This window comes from Leuciscus leuciscus (genome assembly GCF_965113295.1).
Source record: "Leuciscus leuciscus genome assembly, chromosome: 13".
Lineage (NCBI taxonomy): Eukaryota > Metazoa > Chordata > Actinopteri > Cypriniformes > Leuciscidae > Leuciscus > Leuciscus leuciscus.
Window position 1 is genome coordinate 14,574,202 of NC_138737.1, and position 16,070 is coordinate 14,590,271.

The 16,070-nt window shown below is 35.7% G+C and overlaps 2 protein-coding genes across 3 annotated transcripts; both read left to right on the forward strand.

Moving 5' to 3' along the window:
- The first annotated feature begins 332 nt into the window (after positions 1–332).
- On the forward strand, positions 333–4,581 carry sypl2b (synaptophysin-like 2b). 2 transcript variants are annotated; one of them, XM_082189088.1, is made up of 6 exons: positions 333–449; positions 670–744; positions 1,510–1,631; positions 1,724–1,928; positions 3,381–3,572; positions 3,808–4,581. In XM_082189088.1, the coding sequence occupies exons 2-6, from the start codon at positions 673–675 to the stop codon at positions 3,916–3,918; spliced, it is 702 nt and encodes a 233-aa protein (XP_082045214.1). In that variant the 5' UTR covers positions 333–449; positions 670–672; the 3' UTR covers positions 3,919–4,581. The 2 variants fall into 2 exon arrangements, with proteins under 2 accessions (XP_082045214.1, XP_082045213.1); XM_082189087.1 differs by lacking the exon at positions 333–449 and having other exon boundaries at positions 651–744.
- Positions 4,582–4,730: 149 nt separating this feature from the next.
- atxn7l2b (ataxin 7-like 2b) lies at positions 4,731–16,027 on the forward strand. The gene is made up of 10 exons (XM_082189084.1): positions 4,731–5,710; positions 7,041–7,109; positions 7,231–7,540; positions 7,620–7,792; positions 8,660–8,742; positions 8,848–9,059; positions 9,208–9,376; positions 9,559–9,680; positions 13,864–14,617; positions 15,570–16,027. Exons 1-10 carry the CDS (start codon positions 5,557–5,559, stop codon positions 15,585–15,587), a joined length of 2,064 nt encoding a protein of 687 aa, XP_082045210.1. The 5' UTR covers positions 4,731–5,556; the 3' UTR covers positions 15,588–16,027.
- Positions 16,028–16,070: the final 43 nt, after the last annotated feature.

The following is a 16,070-nucleotide window of genomic DNA, read 5'->3' on the forward strand; positions in this document are numbered from 1 at the left end:
TTAGCAGGTATTTCAGCTCTAATTTTTATTTTCCTTTTCCAAAATGTTAAATGACAACATTCCAAAAAACATTGTAAACTACAAAAGAATATGGCAGTGGTAGGGATTCTGTCAATTTAACTAAAACAAATGCGCAGAAATGTCACTAAAAATGTTGGAATTATTTCTGCAAGCTCTAAAGATAATAAAAAATGACGATAAGATGTTAAGCAATTAAGGATAAATAATGAATATATTAATAAATAATGAATCATTAAGATAACTAAACAGGATATATGCCATTCTACACCACTTTTTTCCCTCTAGCTCGACAATGTTGGCTCGACCATGCCCCTGGGTGAAGGATCACGTCACGAATCACGTGGTCAAACCATGTCTTGTGCAGAAACAAGGAAAGGGAAAGGAACTTTGACAACTTTTTGAAATTCGTCTGGGGACTACTACACAAGGTAATCTTTCTGAATCTGCCTTATTTTTCTGCATTGCAAAAAAGTCTCAGCGTTTCTCGCTTTACACACTTTAACCCACTCAGATTTTGACAAGAAAAGAGTCTGCTGCGGCTCCAAAATGAGCCGCGTTTCATAATATTTCCGGGTGTTAGATTATTACACCATTTTCTGTCAGTTGTAACGGTTGTTTGATTGGCCGCTGTTGATGCTTTATTTGCAGAAGATGATGAGCGCGTTTCAACTAGATCTCAGCCCTTTGAAAGAACCACTGGGATTCATACGTGTATTAGAATGGGTATGTGCTTTTCAATTATATATTATACTTTTGTTTTGAGCTATTCTGTGTAATTACATCAAACTTTATTATTTAAAAAAAAAATCAATAATCACAACATTCCAAACGTGGAGTCACAGAACGCCATTTTTTCAAAACGTTTCCCTTTAAGAAACATCTGGCATATAATTTTTTAGGTAACGTTACACGTTATCTTTAAAGTTGACTGCCTCAAGGTAAAGTGTCTATAAACAATTATTGTACTGTCTTTGTACATTTATTTTGGTACTATTTACCATGCATGTAATCCAGAGGGTCACGCATTCTTTTTATTTATATTTTTGGTAACACTTTACAATAAGTTCATTAGTTAACATTAGTTAACTACCTTAGTTAACATGAACAATACTTATTCAGCATTTATTAATATTTTTTATCAGCATATTTTTTTATTATTGCATAAATATAAGCGTCATGCCTGATGCTCCTTATTTTAAGTGAATGGTCACCATAATACAGCTTTTAAGGGTATTAAAAAAACACAATAAGTTTTTTATTTTTTTTTGTGAAAAGGATTCTGCTAAAAAAAGAGGAAGTAGAAAGTAACGAGGATGTGTGAATTTAATGCTTTTTTGTGTTGGTAAATATTTGCATTTCTTCATATGCTGGTCTCAGGGCTATGAAATCAAACGCACAGTCGCACACTTCCTTTGGTTTCAATTTTAACCATATTTATTCATTCATTTATTAATTTCAGCTCTTCGCATTCACAAACTGTCTTTTCAGATATTCGCCATTTTTGCTTTTGCAACAACTAGTGGTTATTCTGGCTCTGCCAGTTTCAACATCCGGTGCAACAACACCAAAACCAGCCAAGAAATAAATGCATCCTTCAGCTACCCTTTTAGGTAAACAATTAAAATACACAGAAAAAACTTCTTGTTGTTTTTGAATGTCTCCCTTTTCATAATTTCCTTCTTTATTATTATTTGATTCAAAGGCTCAATACCCAAAGTTACGAAGTCCCAACCTGCGAACAGAGTGGAACAAAGTTAAAAACCGCACATCTGACTGGAGATTATTCATCTTCAGCTGAGTTCTTTGTAGCTGTTGGAGTTCTGGCTTTCCTGTACAGCACAGCTACTCTTGTATTGTATCTGGGTTACCAGCACCTCTACCGCGAATCTCCTCGCGGCCCCAGCATTGTGAGTGTGTATTAGTTCAAGTTTATGTTGTAGCTATTTTAAGAGTTATCTGTGCTTTCTTAAACCTCCTTTCTGTCTGTGCATGCCTTTTAAATTCATTTTCATAAACAATGGCTGGCTCAGATGTTCACGCTTTTGGGCGAGAAATGAAATCCAGCCACTGCATGCCTGATAAGTTTATTTATAAACTTTCTGGCCTTCATTTGATTAGCCTATTCAGTATTATGCAGGATTTCAACATCATTAGTTCGGAGAATTAACTTTCATGAGCTGTTTTTGAACTGTGTGTGGGGGTGTGAAGAGTTTCACTGTTGTGTAAATGAAGAAACAGAGGGGAGGGTTTTTCTGACAACAGTTGCAACTGTTAGCCCAAAGTGTCCTGAGGATAAAGGCATTTGAGTGTTAAATATAGAACATTAGTCATTAGTGCATGGATGAAATAAATTCGTTTTATGGAACATATATATATATGTTCATAATATATGTTGAAAAAATAAAATAAATTATATATATATATATATAATATATATATATATAATTCACACAGTAACTGGTCACACTGGTCAAAAGTTTGAAAACATTACTATTTTCAGTCTTTTGAAAGAAGACTATTATGCTCATCAAGCCTGCATTTATGTGATCAAAAATACAGAAAAAACAGTAACATTGTGAAATATTATTACACTTTAAAATAAAGGTTTTCTATTTTAATATACTTTGAAATATAATTTATTTCTGTGGTGCAAAGCTGAATTTCCATTACTGCAGTCTTCAGGGTCACATGATCCTACAGAAATCATTCTAATTGTTGTGCTGCTTACTATATTTTTTATAACCTGTGTTACTTTTTTCAGGATTCTTTGATTAATAAAAAGTTAAAAAATATATATTTTGTAACAATATACACTACCGTTCAAAAGTTTGGGGTCAGTAATTGTTTTTTCTTTCTTATTTTGAAAGAAATCAATTATTTTATTCACCAAGGATGTTCTTTTTTTAACTTTTTATTCATCAATGAATCCTGAAAGAAGTATCACAGGTTCCAAAAAAAGATTAAGCAGCACAACTGTTTCCAACATTGATAATAACTGAGTATCAAATCAGCATATTAGAATGATTTCTGTAGGGTCATCAAAACTGAAGACTGGAGTAATGAAAATTCAGCTTTGCACCACAGAAATAAATTCATTAAATTCCAATATTTCAAAGTATATTAAAATAGAAAACCATTATTTTATATATTTCACAATATTACTGTTTTTCTGTATTTTTGATCAAATAAAGGGCTTGATGAGCATAAGTGACTTCTTTCAAAAACATTAAAAATAGTAATGTTTCCACACTTTTGACCGGTACTGTATATAAAATAATACGATATTAATAATAATCTATAATGTGTATATATATAAAATTTACATGTTGTTATGTACTTTCATGTATTACTCTCCATAGGATCTACTGTTAACTGGGATCTTCACGTTTCTCTGGCTGGTGTGTTCATCTGCCTGGGGAAAAGGCCTCACTGATGTGAAATTAGCAACCAGTCCAGTAACACTTACATTCTTAACTGACGCTTGTAAACAAACATTAAACAATTGCTCTCCTGGGCACACCCCCATAATGGGCCGCCTCAATTCATCAGTGGTAAGAGAATTATGATGTATAGCAAAATACTAAACCAATGACATTATACAGAGGTGACTGAATAGACTAACAGATTTATTCATCGTTTTTTCCCACATATTTTTTATTACTATCCTTTGTATTTATGATCTGATTGTAGTTATGTGGAGATAATGTTTAATTTTAATTTTTTTTTTTTTTAAAGTGAATCAAATGAAAACAAATAAGGTTAATGTGAATTTATGAATCTTTATAGATCTTTGGATTCCTCAACTGTATCCTGTGGGGAGGAAACTGCTGGTTCCTTTACAAGGAGACGCCATTACACAAATCAGCCAATCAGCAGGAGGGAGCAGGACAGCCATAATTAAACATCAGGTCATATCCACATTCATCAAGCAGGTGTTGATGCAGTATTAAAGTGGTGCTACATAGCACTGCGGTCGACCGATGTTACGGATCTACCTGGCGTGACCCGTGTCACAAACGCAGGTATATCTCCAATATATTCAAATATTTGCATAATAATGCACACTACAGCAAAGCTGTATATTTAAGAGAAGGTACAAGGGCCCCTTATCATAAGCCTGTTTGGAAGAAATAAACTGCATCTTTAAAATGTTACATTTCATTTATTTACTGTTACATTTCTATATCAGTTAAACTTGTTACATGAACAAAATGTATGGAATGTTTTTGACTCCTGTTCATTGACATATTTTGAATTAAATATATAACTTGAATTCTTGAGTTGTTCTGATGTTCCCTTTTTGTAGCAAGTGAGAATGCATGAGTACTACATGAGTAGCATGGTGCTGTTGTGTTTAAGTTAATCTCATCTTACATTTCCACTGTACTCCTGTACTTTTTTAATTGTCCTTTTATTAATTAAACTGTGTGCCTTATAACTTAGCCTATATTTAAGAAACGAGGCAAGACTGTTTTTAAAAATGAATTGATGAATTGTTTTGTTTGTGTTTAACAAAGATAGAGGCTTTTTTAAAATAAAAAAAATCATGTTTTGCTATTATTGTGCATCATATTGTGCTGACTATTGTGTACTTCTAATTTCAAATAGGTAATTTACATATGAAAATTAATTTCTTATTCTAGTTTACTTATGTAGACCTGTATAAAAGGCAAGGCATCTTCTTCATTAGACAAATGTTAAATCTTTCATATTTTACTGCTCACAGTACAGCGTTATTGTGGACTCGTGCAGCTGTTGATGTGGTGGGATATTTTTATTAACGTATTTACATATTATGATGTAATATACAGGGAAAAATTTGTATTTCCTATATGGGTATTTCCAAAGTTTAAAGTGTACGGATATTAGCATGAAATTATCAAAACGAATTATTCTTTTGAGTCGGATCTTTTCAATGAATCATTGAACCGCTTCATAGTCATCTGAACTTGTTCTCGAATCTAACTGAATCGATCTGAGTAGAGCACGTTTCGATTCAACAAGTTGTCTCTTTCTGAGCTAATATAGTAGTAAAGCGTTTGACTGATGGGAAAACATTACTTTAAGGTAACACCACAGGCAAAAAAACCCCTTAAATTCTAAATTATAATGTCAGCAAAATGAAACAAGAATTTTGAACCTGGCTTTATCGAATGTTCAGATGCCTGTGTTTGAAATCCATACAAATGAGTGCATTTTTAATCAACCATGGCTAATTTGAATATGGAAACATTTCCTTGTAACACAGAACAATTGCCTTAATGCGCTGCGATTAATCAACTGTTCGATGTATATGACTTGATTGTATGACAGTTTTAACAGCACGCATACTTAGCAATAAAGTTAACAGCAAAAGCAATATGAGCCTGCGTGTGATATTGTTTGGGACGTCGTTCTTTGAAACCAACGTTAGCTGAAATCAGAGCCATAGAGATCTCTCTATAAGATCTCTCTCATATATATATCTCTCTATATGGCTCTGGCTGAAATGAGCCGACTTCCCATCGCTACGGTAATCCGCCGTGAGCGCGCAAGATGACGTCGCACTGCGCTCCCGTCGTGATGGTGGCGGGTCGTGCACGCGCTAAAACGGTAATGGCTGCCCTAGATCGGCGAATTTCCATCCTTGACTTTGTAGGGCAAAGCTGGACCGCTTGGATCGACAAAGCGAACGTATCTACATTGGACGGTGAGTAAAACAACGTCGAGCTTTCAATACTTTCGGTTGTAATCGCTTCGAGGGAGCACAGGAAATGGATTTGTTTGAAAAGCGCAAACCCCGGCCACCACGACCCAAACAAAGGCCCCGCCGGGTCCTAGCGCCGAACGGGTTGCAGCCCGACACGGTACTTTCGGAAAATCTCCCAGGTCCTAGCGCTCCGTTTAACCAATGAATATTCCTTTCCTAAAATGTATATTCTTGAAAATTTGATTGTAATGTGCCTGAATTGATTTTGTATGTTGTCGTGTTGGTTTGAGGTTTAAAGACAGAAGATGCGGCTCAGTATGTCATCTAATGTGAATCTGACAGCCAGCGCGACGGGAAGTGAAGGTGGAGACGAGTCTCTGGCCACTAAACTATCAAGATAAATAAACCTCTTAATCCATTTTCACACTTCCAGATTTATAGTTGTTCTCGTCGCCGCGAGAACATATCATTATTCACATGCAGTGTTAGTATCATGATGAAACGCTGGTCTGATATTTCCTTTTGCAATTGCCAGGAACGGTGTCAGTTGCATCTTCACATCAAACTGCCCTTGCTCTCACTTTTCTTTACATTACTTCTATGTATAGACCACTGAGATGGTCTCTCATCATCTGTCGCACTGATCAGCTGATTAAAAAAATAAGAATGGCATTTCTCATGTATATGGTTTATATAATGGAAATGACCCACATTAATGGATGCATTGAGCTGTGGCCATTAGAAATGGGAACATTCAGCACTGTTGCTTTGATATTTGATATTGCTTTGGTATAGAAAGCAAACTTTCAAGAGAATGGCACAAGAATGACCCCATCCTGAGCTTGACCTCAACCACTTTCACAGTTGTACAGCCCACCTTGGAAGTCCAATTGCCCATCTTAACATGTTACAGTTGGAGCTGAATAATGTTGTATTAAAATAATCTACTTAATTAAATCGCTACAAAAATGGCTTGGAAAACATGTAGGCTAAACCAATGTCACCACACCCACGTCAATGCTGGGTTTCAAAACGTCATCTGATTGCGTCTGTGCAGTCAGATAAATAATATGACTGAATATGAAGTATGATAGTACAGTACCAATGATCTCTCTGTGAAGGCAGAGACATTTTAAGGCTGGTAAACACATTTTTTAAAGTGTAAAAATCATAGACTGGTTAAAACCTGTTCAAATTCATCAAATCAAATTCATCCATCCATCCATCTGGAGTTGAGAACCGCTGACCAGAGAGGAGATGCTTAATTCAAATGTACTTTGAGGTTTCATTTCCTGCTTTGATGGTCTGTTTGTTTCACTGCCTCTTTTAGGGTCCTCTCTGGAAGAGTGCAGCAAAAATGTGAAGAAACGGATGGAAACTATGACTCTCAAGAAAGAAGGTGAGGAAGAGTTCGTTAGGCTTGTGATTAACAGATTGCATTGATGACGAATTACAAGATCTTGACATTCAAAGTAAAATCTTGCCATGTGTAAAAAAGAAAAATGTTCTTCCCCTCATAGACATGTCGATATATGGCCACTGCCCAGCACATGATGACTTCTTCCTGGTGGTGTGCAGCCACTGTGGGCAGGTCGTGAAGCCACAGGCTTTTGAGAAGCATTGTGAGCGACGGCATGGCCCCTTCAGCAAGCTCTACGGTACGCCATCAAACTGCACTCCTGACCGACCCCAACATGGGACACCCCCCTCCCAACACTGCAGCCCCTGTGAGGGTCAAGACAGCAGGCACCAGGGGGCTGGACCCCCAAGAGTCCCACCACCTCATTCTCCGCACCAGAGACGTTCCAAACCACAGCGTGAGGGACCCAGGTGAGAAGGAGTGAAGTTAAGTTTAACTTGATATTACACATCCACTGTTTATTTCAGTGTCATCTCGTTTATATTCCAGTCTTCAGCATGTGGATAAAATTTCCCATGGAACCCCTCCATCACCTCCACAGTTGCCCACCCCACCAAAAAAAGCACCTCCATCAGCCGAGAAACCAATCCAGAAGAGTTTGGATTCACACGCTTGCCTGCACGGACCAAAAACATACAGCAGAACCTACAAGAAAGTCCTTCGTACGTCTTTGATGCAACCCATAATATTCTTTTTTTCCGATTTAAACTTCAGTAGCAAAATTGAGTTTTAATTATGTTAGTCCTGTGAATCTGTTCAAATGCTCCATTTAAATTGATTCAGAATCTGCTTAAATATATTCCTTGTAAATTAATTATCGTTTGTCACCACTCCAAAATGTTCATGGAATGAGCATGAAACATTAGGTTTTAATTAAAATATTTTAGTAAAAATATGCACTACCAATCAAAAGTTTTTTTCATGTTTTTATGCTCACCAGGGCTGATTTCATTTGATCAAAGCAAAAACAGTAATATTAATGCAATTTAAAATAACCATTTTCTATTTAAAAATATTTTAAAAATGATGAATTATTCTTCTTGATAGAAAAGCTGAATTTTCAGCATCAATACTTCTAATCATTCTAATATGCTGATTTGATGCTCAAGAAACATTTCTTATTTTTATCAATGTTGAAAACAGTTGTGCTGCTTACTATGTTTGTGGAAAAATTGATAAATCGAAAGTAAAAAACAGCATTTGTTTGTAATAGAAATATTTTGTAACATTATAAATGTCACATTCTAAATTAATTGTGTCCTTGCTGAATAAAATGATCAATTTCTTAAAAAAAAATTAATAAAAATAAAATACTGACCCCAGACTTTTCAAAGGTAGTGTATGTAGACAGAATAATTTTTTCATTAGTATGTATTGTTATATTTATGCATAAATTATTATTCATTCAGTGTTAAAACATACCCTGACTGTATTTTACTTGTTCTAAACATTTCAGATCTACTTGGTTACAGTGGTTGCTTTGGTTGAAACGTTGATTCCTCTTGTTGAAACCAATTTGTTTATTTCAGAGAAAGAATGTGACTTTGACAAGCACTGTGGGGTGATGGATCCTGAGAGAAAGAAACTGTGCACCAGACTGCTGACCTGTAATGTGAGCATATAGTCAATATACAGAAAAAAGCACACTAACATATGTATTTGAGTGCTTTTGCTTTCAACTCTAGCTGTCATTTCTATTTTATATCCTCTGCCGCAGATTCACTCCATCCATCAACGACGGCAGGTTGTAGGGAGGCATAAACCCTTTGACCAACTTGTGATGGAGCTGAAGATGAGCTCAAAGCCTCGAGAGCGCCCCCCTCTGTCCAGAGAGGTCCCCGATGGAGCCTCTGTCAACAATGAGACCCCTGCATATCAGATTGGGCCTCTGCACTACAAAAGCCAAATGACTAACTCTTCTATTCTCAGGTCTGTACTTCCGCTGCTTCCTGTGGTTAAAAATATTCCAGTGTACCTGGTAAAATGAGCAAGAAAGTGAATTTCAGTGAATGGAGACTGAAGCTTTCAAGCTTATACGATACGTGGACAGGACATTTATCTGAACGTGTGTTTACAGGTCCGTGAATCCATCAGAGGGTGTTGTAGAGATGAAGGATGTGATGCGCTCTGAGGAAATGCAGGTGGAATCTCTCTCAGCCGGTCTCTCCAGTGAGGAGAGTGATGGGGAGAACCGTGAGGAATTTGCTCATCTGCCAGCTAGTACCTTGCACCCCAAGCCCCTGGGTGTAAGTCTTTCCCTTCATATCTACATTTAAGCCGTTTTTTTAAACTGCTACAAATCCCGCAAAATCTTAATGTGAGAGGGTGTTGATAACAAATGTTACACAAAATGCATAGTTTAATTTCATAATATCACATTTGGAGAAAAATGAACCCATGTTTGTCCCCTCTCTTACGTTTTACCCAGCTTTGCACCTTTGGGGCACGTGTACTTGGCCGTAGTGTCTTAGCGTTCGACCGAAGGCTGCTCCACCTGCGGTCAGCTTTCAGTGTCATGATGGAGCAACACCTCAGCACTTATCTGTGGAAGTAAGATGCTTTGCAACATCAGGCTGATGCCCTTGTGACATTCATAATTCTTATTTTGTGTGTTTTCAACACAGAGCCGAGAAAATCCGAGAAATCCTTCTTCTTTTGTATTTTCCTTATTTAATTCAATGTAATTTTGGTAACACTTTACAATAAGGTCCCATTAGTTAAGTAAGCAATAAGGTATGAGAGGCTGTGCTGTATTGTGAACAAGTCGTGCCTGAAACCCCTTCAGCCGTGACTTATTCATGATACAGCACTAGCCTCGATACACACAATACACACCTCGATACCACACAATACAAATATTAAAGCCGAAAAATATGTATCTATGCAACTTTCATGAAGTAAAATCACTAAAAGCCTTCTTTTATAAAAATAGTCCCTGACCGTAAACAGCAACAGAAGTTACATTACATTATTTCGCCAATAGATGGCGGCAAAGACTGTCTTTATGAGTGAGTCAGTCAGTAGAGAAGGCTTTTACATTGAAAGGACTCAAACCTGTGATCACAGAGAAGGAAGACGCAACTGACACATGACTATAGGCATGGGAAAATATGGAGGACCAAACCTGCAGAAATAAAATAAATGACTATTTATACTTTTATTTCCCTATTTATGTATAATTATATATTTTTCCACATTTATTTTTTCATTTATTTATTTCCACTTTCATTTATTTTCACATTTATTTATGTATGTATTTGTCTACATTTATTTATTTATAAATGTATACATTTATTTATTTATTCATTTATTGCTCTGTATGCTAATGAGGGGGGCGTGTTTTACCTCAGACATAGCAATCGAGCTCAGAGTGGCAGTGCTGAAGTTTTGAGGCCACAGTGACACCTTGTAGTGTGACCAAACAATACGCAAGAGGTTTGTGGATGTGACTTTACAAGCCACGCAGGAAAAAATTACTTAGAGATGGGCAATATGGTCAAAATCTTATTTCACGGTTTATGTCCTTTAATATCAGCCTAACTGTATGTATAGGTTTACCATACATAGGCCTACTCTTTATTCCGGACATGGCCGTAAAACATCAGCTGGTCGGGATTTCTCAAATGTTTGGGCACACATGAACAGAATCTGCTGATAACAGACACTTTGACACAGAAGCGCGTCAAATTCTCCACTATTAACCAAATTTTATGCCATGCATTGTAGATCCGTACACAGAAGCAAAGTGCATTTTTAATGTATCTTCCAAAGCCAATGTTGACAGCAACAGAAACAAACTTATCCATAAAAGAGGTGATATTTCAGCTCTAAATTGATTTCCTGGGGCATTTTTTAAAACCTTATCAAATAGTAGGCTATATGCATTTTCATGTAGCCTATACGTTCTTAATTTTAACTGATCAATTCAGTTAATAAGGCAAAACCCTGTCCTTTCCTCATAATAAACTTGAAGCTTTTGCTACTTCTATCAAATTATAAAGCTACTACATAGCCAGTTTCTTCAATGAGCTATATACACCCCTTGCAATAACTTACTTTGCTATAAATGTTGTTCTTTCAATTATTTCAATTATATATATTTTTAATTCATTTATTTATTTTCTCTTCCTTGCCTTTTTATGGTTGTAAATATGATTTGAGACTTCATCGCTGTTATTTATTGTAATTTGCAACTACGTCTGCCTTTTGAGAATCGTAAATTGTTAATAGCCTATTGTTTGTTCAATGCCTATTTTGTATGTGAATTGGTTTGTATAAAAAAAAATACAAATAATTATTCCGCCACCTCGCAAACAACAAAATTAATAAATAAATGCCCCAATTAAAATGGTGTAAAAAAAGCCTATGAATGTGATAATTTTATTATATAACATAATATGATATACTATCATACGGGAAGAGTGTTGAAAAATACTTTCTTCAGAAGTTCCAAACTCCACAGAACGCTGCGTGAAAACACGTGGTGTTTTCTTACTGAACGAATCAGTAGCCTATTTGAACGAATCGTCTGAGTTAATGATTGAACTCACTCGTTAAGACGGTGGCTTGGCACCACCTACCGGCTGTTTTAGTTTCATATTTAAACGTATAATTTAATCGATTCTATCATTTCATATTTAAATATTCAAAATGTTATATTAAAAAATGTATCTCATAACATTATTTATGCAATTGTAATTGCAGTGTAAATGCATCCATGGCTCCTCTGCATTAACAGTCTGTGTAAATAATATCTAATGCCATTCAGAGTCAGAGTCAGCGTCTGCACGTCCCACATCTGCAGTGCGAAGATGGAAAATGCCCCAGGAAATATCACCTCTTTATGGAAAAGTTTGTTTCTGCTGCTGTCAACATTGGCTTTGGAAGATACATTAAAAATGCACTTTGCTTCTGTGTACGGGTCTACAATGCATGGCATAAAATGTGGTTAATAGTGGATAATTTGACATGCTTCTGTGTCAAAGTGTCTGTTATCAGCAGATTCTGTTCATGTGTGCCCAGACATTTGAGAAATCCCGACCAGCTGATGTTTTACGGCCATGTCCGGAATAAAGAGTAGGCCTATGTATGGTAAACCTATACATACAGTTAGGCTGATATTAAAGGACATAAACCGTGATATAAGATTTTGACCATATTGCCCATCTCTAAGTAATTTTTTCCTGCGTGACCTGTAAAGTCACGTCCACAAACCTCTTGCGTATTATTTGGTCACACTACAAGGTGTCACTGTGGCCTCAAAACTTCAGCACTGCCACTCTGAGCTCGATTGCTATGTCTGAGGTAAAACACGCCCCCCTCATTAGCATACAGAGCAATAAATGAATAAATAAATAAATGTATAAATAAATAAATGTAGACATAAATACATATATGCATAAATAAATGTGAAAATAAATGAAAGTGGAAATCATAAAATGCATAAATAAATAAATGAAAAAATAAATGTGGAAAAATATATAATTATACATAAATAGGGAAATAAAAGTATAAATAGTCATTTATTTTAGTTTAGTTTTTTTTTTTACATTTCTTTGCATATTTATTTATGTATTTATTCATTTTTAATTTCTGCAGGTTTGGTCCTCCATAGGAAAACCCCTTAACTGTTAAAAAGACAAGATATCGCAGCGGACATTCAAACTGATTTTTTATTTATTATGAATATAGGACTGACCTGAAGGAAAATGCTATATCTACTGTAAGGGACACTCGCTTACTCGATCTCACAATACTCTACTATAGCTTCAGTTAACAATATCAATGAGATCAAACATGTGTTTAAGTTGCTAAGAGTGGTTGCTAGGGGTGTTGTGTAGTGATACATAGGAACCGTTGTGTGAAGCGGTCATAGCCGTGTTTTATCTTGAATAAAACAGCTATTGACCAATCAGAATCAAGGATTGGGACTAACCGTTTTATAACATTAGTTAATGCCTTAACTAATATTAACTAACAACGAGCGATACAATTGTTACAGCATTTGTTAATCTTTGTTAACGTTAATAAAAATACAACTGTTCATTGTTAGCTCAGGATCATCAATTAACAGATACAACTTTTGATTTTAATAATTTATTAGGAAATGTTGGAATTAACATGAACTAAAAATGCTTTAGAATGACATTTTATTGTTAGTTCATTTTAATTAATGTTAACTAATAGAACCTTATAGTAAAGTGTCACCATCATTTTTTCATTGCAAATACATTTATCAGCATAATACATTTATAGAAAAAAAACTGTAAATAAATACTTATTATAATATTTATTAATGTTTTGAATTAGCTTTTATTTTTTATAATTTTAATTTTATTAATTTTATGTGCTTAATATTTTCCTAGTATTTCCATATAGCTTTCATTTTTTTGTTTTATTTAAACTGTTTAATTTTAGTACTTCAACTTATTTCAGTTTAAGTTTTTATCTAATTTTTATTTTTTATTTTTTTATTTATTTATTATTTTTTCATTACATCAACATAAATTAATTGGAAGAAAACTGATTGAAAAATACATTTCTGAATATTTTTATATTTTATTAATTTGCTACTATTTTATTTGTTTTAATTTTTTTTACTAATTTATTCTTTTTTTTGTACTTTATTTTCTTAAAATTTTAATTAGAAAATTGGTTGCTTTTAAATATGTGTTCAGGAATGTTCTTTTTCCTGTGAATTTTATTTGTTGTAAGTAAAATCTTTTATCTGCAGGAAACTCCCTCAGGTGTCAGAACTATGCTCTCATCAACCCCTAGTCACCACAAACACTTATAATTCCCATGATGCCACATGCGGCTCGGTACCCGTCCGCAGCGCCTCTACTCTCAGGACAAGCACCTCAGGACAATCACAGCCCACTAACCTAACAGCCGCCTCCAGACTTCCAACGAAAGCCCAGATGCCCTCAGGCCCCGGCCGGCAACGTAACCCTGCGGGTCGGACCAGCAAACAGGCTTTGCAGGCGAGTTTCAGGGAGCTTCAGGAGAGTCCTACAGCCAGTAAACGGCAAAAATCTCCCAAAGAGGACAAAGACTTGCCTGGAGAGTCAAAAATCCTGTTTCTCCCCCACCACAGAGACCGCCAGTCCTCCTTGACCAGAAATGCGATTTCTTCACCCCATGGCCCGTTCAATGGTGCTCTCTCACCTGGCAGCAAAACACGCCCTCCTGAAATGAAAGGGCTGCTTAAGCAAAGTCCTGCCCACATCTCCCCTTCTCCCTCCCCAGAGTCTGATAAGGGAGGGGTCTCAGGACTCAATCAAAGGGCTGTTGGGAATGAACATAAAGGGCCTGGCAGGAAGCGTAAGACCAGCGGTGCCTCTCCCCCCAAAAACACTTCATATGCCCCTAAACCCAATGTCCTCTCCTCTCTCTCCCAGACTCACTCCAGCCTGGTGTCCTGGGGTGGGGATGGCAGACCAGGATCAACCTCCAACAGTCTGCCAAAGAAACTGGCTGCACAAACGGTATGTTTATCACATTTATCAGTAGTTTAAAAGCCTAAATGTTTAACTGAAGGTGCATTCAGTAATTACATTGACATTATCAATTATCTACTTTCTCTGTATGTCTTAATTTCATCACGTAATTTGGTGATTACGTCGTAATTATTCTATAATTTATATACTATTTGTATTATAGTATTTATTAGTTTTAATTTTTAAAATAATTTTCTTCAGTTTTCATATTTTCATACAGAAAAATGATGTACTTGTAAAAGGTTCGAAGAAAGCACTGACGAAGAAGTCGGGGTGGCGAGTAAAAATGACATTTACATTTACTCACCCTCAATTTGTTCCAAACCTGTATGAGTTTCTTTCTTCTGCTGTACATAAAAGAAGAATATCTTTCTTACCGGTACTTTAAACAACATTTTATCTGTATTTATTTATCATATTTACTGTGCATGCAGTGAAAAACTGAAGAAATGGTAGAAACGGCGAAGAAAAATAAATATTTGTGTCAATTTATCAGCTACCCAAATTAAATAGCTTTTATTAGGCTACTAATATGATTCATCTAATGGGAGTACACATGATTTTAAAATAATTATTTCTTTAGTCAAACACTTCAATGATGACAAATACAGAGTGTACCTTTAAGTGGTTGTAGCATGTGTTTTAATAGTGCCAATGTACAGTATAGTGGTCAGGAAGCTCAAGCTCTTGGTAGACACATAATTCTCTCTGTTAGCAAAATAGATTTCTTTAAAGTTGTTGAAGAAAACTGGCTAAGCTTACTTTTTCAACACTGCAAGGATAAAAATACACCGTGGTAGAGAGAACAAGAAGTATTGGAAGTCACAGATTGATAGTCTGTTAAGATGAATCATCATGGTTTAATTCAGCACAGTGGTTGTGTCTCGGCTCTGAATTTAGATCCTTTTCCTGACCATCTGCTCTTCTTTTCTCCCAACAGCCAAAGCTTCTTCACTGAGGGAGTCTGCCTTAAACTCCTCCAGAAGCACAGGCTTACTGCCATGTATTTGCCACAGACTTTATGCACAGGATGGTGAAAGTGTCTGAAGTTCATGTAGGAGGACGTATCTGTAAGCATGCATGTATGTGTGTGTCTGTATTTTGTATACTGAATTTCTACGTGAGTGAATGTATTGGTGAATGACCTGCAAATTAATATATAAATACCTCAAGACCTTCTTTATGCTGCTAAATGGACTGTCAGACTCTGAAATAAATATGCCAATGTGTTTCTGTTGTCTTGGTCCTAATGAATTGAGCTGCTTCATCTCACCACTAGATGACACTAAAAAGTTAGATACCCCCATTTTACACAAATATGCCAAAGGGTCAACATTTTGTTGTTGCGGTGGATGATAGTGGACTTGTACTTAAACGTGAATGTTTTCTCTTTTTTAATTTTTTTAAATAAAAAGTCAGTATTTGTGGGATGCCTGACACA